The sequence below is a fragment of the Acomys russatus genome, chromosome 16, assembly GCF_903995435.1.
Source record: "Acomys russatus chromosome 16, mAcoRus1.1, whole genome shotgun sequence".
NCBI lineage: Eukaryota > Metazoa > Chordata > Mammalia > Rodentia > Muridae > Acomys > Acomys russatus.
In genome coordinates, this window is record NC_067152.1 from 5,335,388 (window position 1) to 5,349,720 (window position 14,333).

The 14,333-nt window shown below is 52.0% G+C and overlaps 1 protein-coding gene across 1 annotated transcript; it reads left to right on the forward strand.

Moving 5' to 3' along the window:
* Positions 1–1,113: 1,113 nt before the first annotated feature.
* On the forward strand, positions 1,114–6,847 carry Unc119 (unc-119 lipid binding chaperone). The gene is made up of 5 exons (XM_051158050.1): positions 1,114–1,426; positions 5,376–5,489; positions 5,960–6,062; positions 6,218–6,390; positions 6,667–6,847. The coding sequence occupies exons 1-5, from the start codon at positions 1,207–1,209 to the stop codon at positions 6,777–6,779; spliced, it is 723 nt and encodes a 240-aa protein (XP_051014007.1). The 5' UTR covers positions 1,114–1,206; the 3' UTR covers positions 6,780–6,847.
* The last annotated feature ends 7,486 nt before the right edge of the window (positions 6,848–14,333 follow it).

Here is a 14,333-nt window from a genome sequence, read left to right on the forward strand (position 1 = left end):
GGGAAACTTTGTTTTTGTTTGTTTGTTTTTTTTTTTTTTGGTTTTTCAAGACAGGGTTTCTCTGTCATGGACTCACTTTGTAGACCAGGCTGGCTTTGAACTCACAGTGATCCACCTGCCTCTGCCTCCCAAGTGCTGGGATTAAAGGCGTGTGCCACCACCATCTGTCTACAGAGGGAAACATTTATGACCTGGAATCTAACGGCTTGAATCAGACCTTCACACTGGAGAGCTTTAGCTAAGCCGCTGTGCTCACTGAGCCTCAGGATTTCATCTGTCGGATGGCACTGGTGACATCACTCTCAGAAGGGGGTTGGGTTAAATATGATAAGCAACTAAGAGTGTTCTGTGTATTGGGCTCTTTGAAAATACAACAGGCTCCTAATAAACATTGGTTGAATGTGAGTTGATACAACATACAAGCATAACTTTTGTTCATGTGTGAGAAGCAGACTGATCTGCCCTGAGCTCACAGGCCATTCATGTCCCACTTGGCTGTGTCCTTACTACCTCAGTCTGGTGGAGCCTGAAGCTGGCTAGACACCTGGGCTGTGGTGTCTTTCTGCTGTGAATACCTGCTTCTGCCTTTTAGCAGGAGTTCTAGGGGGGAATGGCTTGGGCCAGCGACAGCCCTGGCATACCGACTGATCTGTTCAACAAAGGAAAATACTGGATCCTGGCTTCGAGGAGCCCTGGGCTAGTGCTGGGATGTTACAGAGAATAGTGTCTCTGTTTTCATAGAGCTGGCCTTTGAGGAGGAAAGGTCAGGGAACAAACACAAATCATTTCACTTAATGTATTACGGAAAAAAAAACCAGGCTGGTTAGCTGGAAATTGAGAGGAAGTGCTTTAGAACTTAGCGAGTGTCGGGAGGTTGAGACTTGAGCTGGAATCAGGACAAAGCTATCAAGGAAAGACCTTGAGGCTGGAACCCAGAGAGAAAGGGGAGAGGTATTCGGTATCTACATTATCAAAAAGGACCGTGAACCTCAGGGGGATCCCCCAGGATCCTAGCTCCACAGCTGGAAATGCCAGACGGTGGGTGGGGCATGTGTGGTCCACCCCCTGTGGGCGTGGCGAAGGCGGGACGGCACCTGGGGCCCGGCCGGGGGTGGGGCGGCGGACGCTCCCCCTTCCCCCTGGCTCCAGCCGGCGCAGGCAGCAGTGGCGGTGGCAGCAGGCGAGGTTCTGCGGCCCTGCGAGGCCATGAAGGTGAAGAAGGGCGCCAGCGGGACCGGGCCGGGGGCGGAGCCCGTTCCAGGGGCCTCCAACCGGAGTGTGGAGCCCACGCGGGAACCTGGAGCGGAAACCGAGTCTGGGTCCGAGTCGGAGCCGGAGCCAGGCCCGGGGCCCAGGCTGGGGCCGCTGCAGGGCAAGCAACCCATCGGGCCGGACGACGTGCTGGGGCTGCAGCGGATCACTGGTGGTGAGCACCGGCGGGGGAGCGCCACCCTTGGGCTGGAGGGAGAGCGCGGGAGGGGGCCCACGAGGCTCAGAGTCCAGCCCCCGCCCCACCCCTCCCCCATGCAGCGCCCCTCCTCTGTGTCCCCTTACTCTCTCCCTCTGCCTCCAAGCCGGAGATCTTTATGTTCTTTCTCTTGGTCTTTTGGTGCGCCCCTCCTCTCCTCGTAGTGGCTTATTTTCACCCCACTCCTTCCTTTTCAAAGGGCCCACCCCTTTTCCCATAGTGGAGGTTGGGGCAGTAGCTGCATCGTAACCCTTTCCCCCTTTGGAGGCTTGGGACCCCTTTGAGGCTGGTCACCCAGAGAAGTGTACCTCATTAAAATCTGTCTTCAGCAGCCACCCCAGGCTAAGTGGAGGCAAGGAAACCCCTCAGGCTCCCTGACTGTTATTGCCCTAACCCTGCTTCCCCGATGAGGGCTGGTGCTATATATGCTCTCCCCAGGAACATTAGTGATCAGGTCTATTGGCTGTAGGCCGTGGCATAGAAGCAAGTGCTTGCCACTCGAGCCTGGTCTTGTTCTTTTTCCAGGGCGCTCTCATCAAGAGAAGCCTAGTCTCTCCTGGAGCCGAGTTTCTGAGTATGCTACCTGGATTAGACTTCCAGTTTTGCCCCATAATTGGCTATACGACCTTGGCATGTAATTTCATTTGCAGGGGCATTTTTTTCCCCATCTGTAAAATGGGAGCAATGTTACTTCCCTCAAGGTTATTGTGAAAATAAAGCCAGTCTTGTGATTCCGGGGCAGTGCTTGACATGCTGTGGTGTGTGCTATGTCAACAGGGCTCTTTTATCAGCTGTGTTGGAGGCTACATAGGGCTTGTTCAGAGTGATTGCCTGCAGGCAGATAAGGCAGGTATCACCACAGACAGTGAACAAGGAATAGCGTCTTCTGGCAGGAGGTTTTCTGAGCCTGGAGGAATGGGAGGTATTTGGAGTGATGGTGGCACGCTGCCTTGGATGGGTGGGTCATCAGCAACCTGCTCTGGCTCCCTTTGTGAGCCTGGATTCCCTTTCTATGGGGTGGACACAGGTGCTAGCGTGGCTGTAAACTCTTAAGCTGCAGCAGCAGCAGGGCCCAGGCCTCCTAGACAGCTGTGGAGGGGACCAGGATGGCAGGCCTGAGCTTGTGTGTCTGGGTCCCTGGGGGCTCTCCCTCCCCACCTCTTCCAGAGCTAGGCAGCAGCATTCTTGGCTAGACTACCAGAGCGCTTGCTCCCTTGGCCAAGCAGGCATCAGTGGAGGGAGGGGCCTGGACCAGGCTGATGTTGAAGCCGGTGGGCTGCATTTTGTAATAGCAGCCCTTACGGTTAGCCTTACAGCTTCACCTGCCTCGGTCCTGGATAACTGGAGGCTAATTTTGCAACTAAGGAAGCTTCCAGGCCAAGTCGCATCTGGAGGGAATTCATAGCCTGTAGAGGATGAGCAAAGGCTAGTGCCTCGTGAGAGCGTGATTTCCTGTTCAGGATTTGAAAACAGGGTTCCAGGCCTCTCTACCTTGCCTGCTGTCTTCTGACCCTAATCACATAGGTCTGAGGTTTGCTGTTCCTGGATTACCAGACCCAGAATCCAGCTTAGGGAGCTATTTGTGGCTATAAGGAAGAGAGCGGTTGGGTTCTGAGCCAGTCTGCTCATTGCTGTGGCCTGACCTTGGGTCCCAGGCCTCGGTTTTTTTCTTGGCAGAGTGGAGGAAGTAGCTGCAAGGCCCTAGGCACCCCTGATTCTCACTCCCTGTAGGGAGAGAGGGTCTGACAGATGGGGTTTGCAGGGTAAGAGACAGGTCTGTGTGAGAAGTCATTCTTAGTGAGAGGAGAGGCTCCCAAGCTGGGCCTAGGGCAGGTGGGAAGAGAGAGGCTTTTCCTGGGAGCTGGGCCACTGGGATCCTGCTTCCTGTTCTGTCCCCTTCTCCTTCGCTCTGCAGCATCTTCCTATAGCTTTGTCGTAGACCTTAGTGAGCTGTGGCGCACAAGGCAGGGCTCAGGACCCTCTCTAAAACTTTACGTCATTTCTGCCAGGCTCCAAGGTGTTCAAGAGCTATCAGGAGGGCTTCCTGGAGGGGACTACCCCAGGCTTAGGGAGGAGACAGGCCTAGGGAAGAGAGAATGGCTTTTTATTCACTTCCCTTTTTTAACCACAGAAGAATACAAGGTCGCCCAGGGGCCTAGAGGGTGACTTCCGGGGCCTCTGTGGGTCAGCGGGGAGGATGTGGCATGCTGGAGGCTGACAGCACCCACGCCCCCATAGAATTTTGCTGCTCCTTCCTATTTCTTGCCAGGGCCTCCCCTAGGACGCGTTGTAAGAACAGTAAGTTGTGCCGGGCGTGGTGGCGCACGCCTTTAATCCCAGCACCTGGGAGGCAGAGGCAGGCGGATCGCTGTGAGTTCGAGGCCAGCCTGGTCTACAAAGTGAGTCCAGGACAGCTAGGGATACATGGATAAACCCTGTCTCGGAAAAACAAAACAACAACAACAATGAAAGAACAATAAGTTGCATGAAGCAGAAAAACCAGGAGTTCAAGGCCAGCGTCTGCCACATAGTGAATTTGAGGTTAGTTTAGGATACATGAAACCCTGACTTTAAAACAGCAATGATGGTGCTGGAGAGATGGCTCAGAGGTTAAGAGTATTGGCTGCTCTTCCAAAGGTCCTGAGTTCAATTCCCAGCAACCACAGGTAGCTCATAGCCATCTATAATGAGTTCTGCTGCCCTCTTCTGGCATGCAGGCACACATGCAGGCAGAGTACTATATGAATAATAAATAAATAAATAAATCTAAACCAAACAAAGAAACAGCAATGACAAAAGAGTAGTAAGGGTGAGACCAAGAGCCTCCCCAGGCAATGCCTGGCCTTCCTGGTTTCCTTCTGAGCCAAGGGCTCTCCTATACTCTGCTGTGCCTGCTGCACCCACCACACCCTTTTCTGCCTTGGCCTGTGTTCTTCTCTCTAAGGACCAGAGAGTGCTTTATTCCTGAGGGTGGCTCCTGGCCAAGGCTGGAAAGCTGACCTCTAAGGCTTCCCTGTATCTGCTAAGACTTCCTCCCATTGGGAGATAGGCGGAGGATCTGTTCAGCAAAGTCCATCTCTTCTGCCCCAGTGGCCTAGGCTCTGAGCTTGAGTCAGCAGAGCTCCCGTAAGCTGCTTAAGGGAGCTGGCCTGGAATAAGCTGCTTACATGGGGAGGAGGGGCCCGGGAAGGGCTACCAACCTGCCCCAATACAGTCCACGCCAGGGAAAGTCCCTTCGAGATCAGCCTTGCCTGATGCATCCAGGTGTCATGCCACAGGGTGTGTGTGTGCTCGGGGTGGGGCACCCTCCATGGAAGCACTCTTTTTTAAAAAAAATTTTTTTTATTAATTTATTCATATTACATCTAAATGGTTATCCCATCCCTTCTATCCTCCCATTCCTCCCTCCCTCCCATTTTCCCCTTACTCCCCTCCCCTATGACTGTGACTGAGGGGGACTTCCTTCCCCTGTATATGCTCAGAGGGCATGGAAGCACTCTTAAGTTCCCTCCCCCCCGCAAGAGGCAGAGCTGCACACTCTCTTTGGAGTGAGGTCCTCCTCGTGCTGGAAGCTTCCACTAGGCAGGAGGAGGTCTAATTGTCCAAAGGATACATGCCAGCTTGCCAGAGCAGATGTTGAAATAAGGACCCCTAGCTGGAGGGCGGGAAGGTGAGGGATGGTGGTCTCTCCCTTGCCTGGTCCTGTGAGGCCACTAGGATGGGACTGTTCATCGCTGACTAGGTCCCCATAGCAAAATTCTGTCCCTGAACGGTGCGGACTTCTCCCAGTTCTGTTTCTGGAGGGCAGTGGCCAGAGGGATGAGAGCGAGCCATGGGGTCCCACAGAAACAGAATTGGCAGTGGGTGTTTTGGGGAACCTCTTTGCTCAGCTTCCTGTCTCCCCTAGATTACCTGTGCTCCCCTGAGGAAAATATCTACAAGATTGACTTCGTCAGGTTCAAGATCCGGGACATGGACTCAGGGACTGTCCTCTTTGAAATCAAGAAACCCCCTGTCTCGGGTGAGTGGGCTAAATAGGCCATTGACAGGAAGAGGTGAGCAAGTGTGGTATAGTGGGCTACCTGGGTTCCTTGAGCCACAGGAGGGTCTGGGCAGAGTCCAGGCTTGGACCGCAGCATACTCAGGTGTGTCTGTAGGCAGCCAGGCCTCTTCTTTTTCTGCCACTGTTTCTCAGGGTGGACATCACCAGAGAACAGGCCTGTTTAATATTGGTCATCCTGCCCTCTGCTGGCCTCTCTGGGAACTTCAGTCCCAAAGGCCTCCCATAATCCTATGCACATCCTGTGTCTCTGAGAACCCCTGAGTGACTTGTTGACCTAGAACCTTCCAGGTACCACTGTTCAACAGAAGTGTACCAGAATCTTCTAGAGAGTTTGGGGGGGAAAATGTAAACAGAGGCCTCTGGGGGAGGGTGGAGTAGGCAAGGGCCCCAGCCTGAAGCCCACTGAGCCCAGCCGGGGTACATTGCAGAACGGTTGCCCATCAACTGGCGGGACCTGGACCCCAATGCAGGGCGCTTTGTTCGGTACCAGTTCACACCTGCCTTCCTCCGCCTAAGGCAGGTGGGAGCCACGTGAGTCACTGGGATGGGGGGGCGGGGCGGGAGCGCGAGGGTGGGAGCAGCCTTCCAGGGCCTCAGTGGTGGTCTGCCCCGGAGCCCCAGTCCCTTGGCTGCGTGGCTGGTTGGCCCGGAGGCTCCTCTCAGCTCTGCTGCTTCTCTTGACTCAGGGTGGAGTTCACAGTGGGCGACAAGCCGGTCAACAACTTCCGCATGATCGAGAGGCACTACTTTCGAAACCAGCTCCTCAAAAGCTTTGACTTCCACTTTGGCTTCTGCATTCCCAGCAGCAAAAATACCTGCGAGCACATTTATGACTTCCCGCCTCTCTCAGAGGAACTGAGTGAGTAGGGGATGTGTCAAGCCTAAGCTCGGAGTCTGGGGGATTCGGGGTGGGGGGGTGGGGGGAGGTGGGACCCGTGGGACACCCCTTTTGCCCATCCTGGGTCACTTCCCTACCTGGCACCGCCCCCTATGTCACCAGGAGGGAAACAGGCTCAGAGAGGCTGAGGCATTCCCTGTCCCTGCCTTCCCCCTATCCCAGTCAGTTAGCCCTGAGGTCCCTACAGTGGCCTGGTTCAGGTTCCTGACCTTTGCCCTCACCCGGCCTCTCTTGCAGTCAGCGAGATGATCCGCCACCCATATGAGACACAGTCTGACAGCTTCTACTTTGTGGATGACCGGCTGGTGATGCATAATAAAGCAGACTATTCCTACAGTGGGACACCCTGACACCTTCCCCCCCCCATCCCCCACTGCCCCTGCCTATGAGGCTCTGGCCTGGACCTTGTGCTGTGACTTCTCCACTTGGGGATGGCTCCGGTGGCTCTGGACCGTGAGTCCGTGTTGTGAGGAAGGGGTGCCCCGCATTCCTAGGCAAGCATCTGAAGCTCGTGGGGGCCTCTGGGACACGTGGGAGGAACGACTGTAGAGGCTGTCCGCCCTCACATTCCGGAAGGCCTCCTGCAAGAAAAGGACTTCTGGGCACCTCACTAGGTCCACTGGGCCTGAGTTTCAGAATAGCGTTCCCTTCTTGAGGCTGTGACTAGATCAGGTTAGGGATCCCTTCTGCTCCCTGCAGGCTATTTATAGTTGTCAGATCATAGGCAAAAAAAAAAAAAAAATCCACAGTGGGTACCCTGGTCCCAGCCCTGGCCTCCTCCATCAGAGGCCAAGACACTGCACAAGGTGTGAGAGGGACGGGTCCAGATTGCAGCCTGTAGGTCCTGGACAAACTGTATATAGTTTTCAATAAACCTCCTTTTCTGTTCTTGGGTGCAGCCAGCCTGTGTGTCTATAGGGAAAGACGAGGGTGGGGTGGGGGTGGGGCTGGAGAGATGGCTGAGAGGTTAAAAGCACTGGCTGTTCTTCCAAAGGTCCTGAGTTCAATTCCCAGCCAACCACATGGTGGCTCACAACCATCTATAATGAGATCTGGTGCCCTCTTCTGGGCAGTATACTATATAAATAAATAAATCTTTAAAAAAAAAAAAAAAAAGAAAAAGAAAAGTACATGAGCAAATCAACTAAAGGAGGCAAGATTTACTTTGGTTCAGAGGCCTCAATTCATGGCTGCCACATGGCCACATCACTGTGGGCCTCTGGTGAGACAGCATCACCCTAGAGAAGAGGCGTCCTGGGGCAGAACTGCTCTCCTGGTGGCAGAGGCAGAGAGCATAAGAGGAATGCGCCAAGAACAAGACACTTCCCGCTAAAGTCTCATCCGTCTCCTCTATGTGGCCCCTCATGAGCATCTCAATATTACTGCTAGCTGGGGGGGACTAAGCCTTTGGGGGAATGCTCATACCCAACGGCTATGGCTCATACCCAACGGTTATACGGAATAAAACCACCCGCTTCCCAGGGCCCTCTGGCCAGTGGATCTTCCTGTCCTCAGCTTCTCAACATCTAAGCCAGCATTTAGGACGTGTTAAAAGCTAGGATTCCTACTATGATAGAGGCCCAGGGTCTGGGAGGGGACGCTTTGGTGTAAAGGTAATGGCTTGGCAGAGCAGAGGAGGGAGGTGGCTTTATTTTCCACTTCCTCTGACCCCCAGAAGCTGCTCTTAAAGTGTGCTTTCAAGCCCTCATCAGAGAAGGGCAGGACTTCCGCTAGGCCATCTTTCTGCCCTCTGCTGCCTGGCCACACCCCTAGCCCGGCCAGTCCTGTGCATAATACTTGTTAGCCCCTGGCCCTGCCCAGGCCCCTCTACCAATGGCTGGAACTCAAGAACTGAACGTAGAGGTTAATGTCTTGCCTTTGCGGGTCCTCTTTTGCACATACCTAATGCCAGCCTACTCTCCAGGCTGAGGGAGGGCTGGAATGCCAGGCTTCTACTGGTTCTACTGGTCTGGCTGAAGACCTGGATCTACACTGAAATTTGGGGATCCTGTTTGTATGTGTATGTATGTTCATGTGTAGAGGTGGGGAATGCATGTCTGTAGAGGACACGGGTCAACACTGTGTGTCTTGCTCAGTCACTCTTCACCTGTCTCTCTACCTGCGTCCCACCACTCTGCGACTAGAGAGGCACACTACACTAACAAGCGTCTTCACGGACCAAGCTATTGCCCCAGCCCACAACTTTGGAATTTCTTAAATGAGCAGATACTGTTGTCTCTGGAACAAGATAGGCTGCTGGACACTCATCGGGAAAGAGAGTCATTCTTCATTCTTGGAGATTTCTCAGGGGAGTTAGTGAAGGAGGCGGCTTTGGAGCATCCTGTAAAGTCAGCATGCCTCTGATAGGAAGAGATGCAGAGAGAGAGGGAGAGAGAGAGAGAGAGAGAGAGAGAGAGAGAGAGAGAGAGAGAGAGAGAGAGAGAGATGGCGGGGGGGGGCGGGCCCAGGGGATGGAGCATTAGGACAGAGGAGGGAACCAGCTAAGCAAGGACTCAGAAACAAGCTTTATCAGGGCATTTGAGAGACAGTGGTCATGATGTGAAAAGCATATCCATCCACTGAGCTTAGGAGCTGCAGCTGTTTCCGAGGGGAGCTGAGTGAGCAGGAATGACCTGTTATCGGTGGATGGAAGGCAGACTGGGGAGAAGACTGATGACTACAATAGAGGCTTACTGAGTGCCTGGCCAGGGGCTTAACGCTTTACAAGTCTTACATATGGCTGCGGAAGGCGCTACCTTCATGCCTTTTTTTTTTTTTTTTTAAAGATTTATTTATTTATTATTATGTATACAGTGCTCTGCCTGCATGTACTCCTGCAAGCCAGAAGAGGGTGCCATATCGCATTACAGATGGTTATGAGCCACCATGTGGTTGCTGGGAATTGAACTCAGAACTTTTGGAGGAGCAGGCGGTGCTCTTAACCACTGAGCCATCTCTCCAGCCCCGCCCCCTTTCATGCCTATTTTACAGAAGCAGTAAGCCCAGTGTGGTTAGCTTACCCAACCAAAATTGCACAGCCTTCATGTGTCAGTGCCAGGATTTAAATCCAGGCTGCCTGGCTCGGTGCACTCCCCATCCAGGAGAGAAGGGACTGCGAGGAATTAGGATGAGGGACAAAGGGAGCCTCCCTGAGATCAGTATCCACAGATAGGGAGAAGCAGATGAAATCCAGATTTTTGTTTGAGATACTGTCATACTGTGTAGCTCAGGCTAGCCTCATACTTGCAGTGATCCTCCTGCCTCTGCCTCTGGAGTGCTGGGGCTACAGGGGTGCATTATCACTCTTTACCTGGTTGAGATGTGTGTGCGTGCATGCTCATATGTGTGCAGGTGTACACAAATGTGTGTGTACACATGTCTACATGTGTGTGTGTGTGTGTGTGTGTGTGTGTGTGTGTGTTTGTTTGAGACAAGGTTTCTCTGTGTAACAGTCCTGCCTGTCCTGGACTTGATTTTGTAGACCAGGCTGGCCTCGAACTCACAGTGATCTGCCTGCTTCTGCCTCTCTGTCAGACATGGTAGTATAGTATGCATCTCTAGTCCCAGAGTGGTGGAATTCAGGTAGAGACAAGGATTAAAGGCGTGTGCCACTCACCATGTCCAGCTTTGGTTGTTACTCTTTTTTCTTTTGTTTTGTTTTTTCAAGACAGGGTTTCACTGCGTAGCCTTGGCTGTCCTGGACTCATCTTTTAGACCAGGCTGGCCTTGAACTCACAGTGATCCACCTGCCTCAGCCCCCCAAGTGCTGGGATTAAAGGTGTGTGCCACCATGCCCAGCTTGGTTGTTATTCTTTTTTACTTACTTTTATTTTTATTTTTCTCGAGACAAGGTTTCTGTATGTAGCCTTGGCTATCCTGGACTCACTTTGTAGACCAGGTTGGCCTTGAACTCACAGCGATCTGCCTGCCTCTGTCTCCCAAGTGCTAGGATTAAAGGCGTGCGCCACCACGCCCGGCTGGTTGTTATTCTTAAAGAAACATCTACCTTGTGTTTTTAAAAATATTATATTTATTTATTCATTATTATGTATACACAATCTGGCTGCACATAAACATCCAGGCCAGAAGAGGGCATCAGATCACATTATAGATGGTTGTGAGCCACCATGTGGTTGCTGGGAATTGAACTCGGGACCTCTGGAAGAGCAGGCAGTGCTTTTAATTGCTGGGCCATCTCTCCAGCTCCCTACCTTGTTTTTTAAGACAAGAGTTGGAGAGATGACTCAGTGGTTAAAAGTACTCACTGCTCTTCAAGAAGACCTGAGTTTGGTCCTCAGCACGCATGGCGGTGACTCAACATTCTATATCTCCAGCGTCTGCTACTTTCAACTTCCCGATGTTAGGATTATAAATGTTGCTACACCCAGTTTTTACATGGTTGCTAAGTATCAAACTTAGGTTGTCTGGGGGTTGGGAAGATGGCTCAGATGTTAAGAGCTCGCTCTTCTAGAAGACCTGGGTTCGCTTCCTAGAACCTACATGGCAGCTCACAACTGTCTGCTAGTTCAGTTCCAAAGCATTAGATGGTCTCTGAGACCATACATGCAGACAACACACACACACACACGCAAAATAAATAAAAATTAAAAATCTCTGGTCCTAGCTGGGTGAGGCGGTGCACGCCTGTAGTTGCCACACTCTGGAAAGCAGAGGCAGGTGGATCGCTGTGAGTTCGAGGCCAGCCTGGTCTACAAAGTGAGTCCAGGACAGCCAAGGCTACACAGAGAAACCCTGTCTGGAAAAAAAACAAACTAACAAAAAACAAAAACAAAATCTCAGGTCCTCTTGCTTGAGTGGCAAACACTATTCTGAGCTCTCTCCATACCCCTCAACTGAGAAGTTTTTTGTATGCATATATGTGTTGTGTGCGTACCTGTGTGTGTGTGTGTGTGTGTGTGTGTGTGTGTGTGTGTATTCACATGTGCATATGTGATATACGTGTCTGTGGAGGCCAGAGGCTGACATCAGGTGTCTTCCTCAGGAATCTGCATAAGGGTGAAAGGAGAGACAGGTCTGGGACTGCCTGCCTTTAATCCCAGCACTCAGGAGGCAGAGGCAGGCGGATCTCTGTGAGTTCAAGGTCAGCCTGGTCTACAAAGTGAGTCCAGGACAGACAAGGCTGCATAGAGAAACCCTGTCTCGAAAGCAGCAAACAAACAAACAAACAAAAATTAATTGCCAAAGCTGTGTGGTGGCTGCCATTATAAGGTCCTCAACTGGCACTGCAGAGGGTCAGCGAGCGGGGAAGAGGATACCAAATGAAGCCGTTGTCCTTCACCCCGTAACAGAAGTCTCTAAATGAAAGTGAGACCCTGGGTATCTTGGTCCCGGCTACATTTATATTAACTTGACACAAGCTAGTGTCGTGCGAAAGGAGGGAACCTCAGTTGAGAAAATGCTTCTGTAAGATGCAGCTGGAAGGCATTTTCTTATTAGTGATTGATGGGGGAGGGCCCAGCCCATTGTGGGTGGTGCCATCCCTGGGCTGCTGGTCCTGGGTTCTGTAAGAAAGCAGGCTGAGGGAGCTGGAGAGATGGCTCAGAGGTTAAGAGCACTGTCCGTTCTCCCAAAGGTCCTGAGTTCAATTCCCAGCAACCATATGGTGGCTCAGAACCAGATCTGGTGCCCTCTGCTGGTCTGCAGGGGCACATGCAGGCAGAATACTGTATAAATAAACACATCTTGAAAGAAAGAAAGCCAGCTGAGCAGGCCATGGCCTCTGCATCAGTTCCTGCCCTGTTGGAGTTCCTGTTCTGACTTCCTGTTCTGACTTCCTTCAGTGGTAAGAAAGGTGAGATTAAACCCTTCCTCCCTTCCTCTCCGGGTGCTTTGCTTTGGATGCTTTGGTTGTGCGTTTGACCCAGTGCTGACCCAGTGCTGACCCAGTGCTTTAGCACTGGGGAAAATGGGGGAAGTGAGAATTTGAGGGCAGGGTAGGAGGGGAGTTCACCGTGGAGAGAGTAGGAGCCTGTTCTGAGTTGAACCCAGGCCTCGGCTATGCTAGGCCAGTGCTCCTTCGCCTGAGGCAACAAGCATTGCACCTGGAATCCAGATCTCAGGAATCCTTAGTGGTCACAAAAGTGAAGGCTTGTGGCTGAATCTATAATTAGTCTGGGCATGGTGCCATACCCTTTTGTGTATGTGTGTGTGTGTGTGTGTGCGCGCGCGCGCGCGTGCGCGTGTGCATATGCTTTTCTTTCCTTTTTTTCTCCCCCTGAGATAGTTTCTTTGTGTAGACTTGGCTGTCCTGGACTCTTTGTAGACGAGACTGGCCTCAAACTCACAGAGATCAGCCGGGCGTGGTGGTGCACCCCTTTAATCCCAGCACTCGGGAGGCAGAGGCAGGCGGATTGCTGTGAGTTGAAGGTCAGCCTGGTCTACAAAGTGAGTCAGCCAGGGTGACACAGAGAAACCCTGTCTCGAAAAACCAAAACCAACCAACCAAACAAACAAAAACAAAAACAAAAAAACAAACTCAAACTTAAGAAATTTTCCTGCCTCTGCCTCCCAGCACACAGGAGGATCTCGGGGAATGGGGCCAGCCTGGTCTACATAGCAAATTCCAAGACAGCTAGAGCTACATAGAGGGACTCTTAAAAAAAAAGTTGTAATTGATGTGGAGGGGATTTTGTCAATGAGGCCGTACAGATATACAGGTGTGGGGGGAGGGGCTTGTTCTTGTGGTTGTAGTTTGTGGGGGTTCCCAATCATCATAGAAAAGTGGGGACTTCAACTTGGGTCAGAAGGAAGACTTTCCTCCACTGGTCTGATAGTAAAGGACACCCCACACCCTCCCTAATCTTCCCAAGGCCCCCTAACTTCCTAAGCCTCCCCAACGCATCCCCTCACTCCCCCCATCTCACCCCACCTTCGCTCCGAGGGAACATCAAGTAAAAAGTCTGGCTGAGCTTCCAGAATGCGTTTGTTGCACTTCTGCATTCAGACCACAAGGGGTCTCCATATCTGCATGCCTCATCCCTGTAGCTGGGTACCAGGTTGGCTAGCTCCATCCTTTGAGTCTAGAGGAGGCAAGGCTGGAGGGGGGGGGGGGGGGGGGGGGGGAGGGGCAGGCCAGGCCCTGGACGTTTCCTTCCTTAGCGTCTTCACACCTCTCACATGGGTCTTGCTGCCAATGGTGTGACTTGCTGCATGTGGTTCCTGGCACCATCCCTTGGAAGGAGGGAGTGAGGTGTTTAGTGCTGCTCCGTTGTTCATCTTGAAAGAACAATTTGAGCTGGGTGTGGTGGAGCACACCTTTAATCCCAGCACTTGGGAGGCGGAGGCAGGCGGATCACTGTGAGTTCAAGGCCAGCCTGGTCTACAAAGGGAGTCCAAGATGGTCAAGATAACATAAAGAAACCCTGTCTCGAAAATAAAAAAGAAAATTAAAAAAAAAAAAAGAAAGAAAGAAAGAAAAGAAAAAGGAAGAAAGGACAATTCTCTTGGTCTTGCCAAGTCTCAGATAATCTCTCTGAGGTGGACCAGTTTTTTAAGCTTTGAGTCTTTAGTCTTTAGGGGTATCATGAGGGTCACTAATGGATAGAGCAGGAAACCCAGACAATGCAGTGGCATCACAGTGGGTACCCTTCTGGCCTGCCAGCCCAGGTGTGTTAGAACATGGAGATGCCTTATCTAGTTGGTGAAGAGCAGCTGTCTAAGGCTCCATGTCCTCTCCCCTAAGTGTCACCATCCACATCCCCACCCTGTAGCACCTAAAGCCAGTTACGCTTTATTTAAGATATATATTTGAGACAAGGTCTCTCTCTATAGCTTCTAGAGCTATATAGTGTCCTAGAGTTGTATAGACTTGACTTGTCTTGAACTCACAGAGCTCCATCTGCCTCTGCCTCCCCAAGTGCTGGGATTACAGGTGTGCATCATCA

Excerpts from the sequence above, each read along its gene's own strand:
- Unc119 (XM_051158050.1), top strand. The coding sequence starts at position 1,207 with ATGAAGGTGAAGAAGGGCGCCAGCGGGACCGGGCCGGGGGCGGAGCCC. Across the intron at positions 5,490-5,959 it reads CAAGAAACCCCCTGTCTCGG|AACGGTTGCCCATCAACTGG; the intron begins GTGAGTGGGCTA and ends GGTACATTGCAG. Across the intron at positions 6,391-6,666 it reads GCCTCTCTCAGAGGAACTGA|TCAGCGAGATGATCCGCCAC; the intron begins GTGAGTAGGGGA and ends CCTCTCTTGCAG.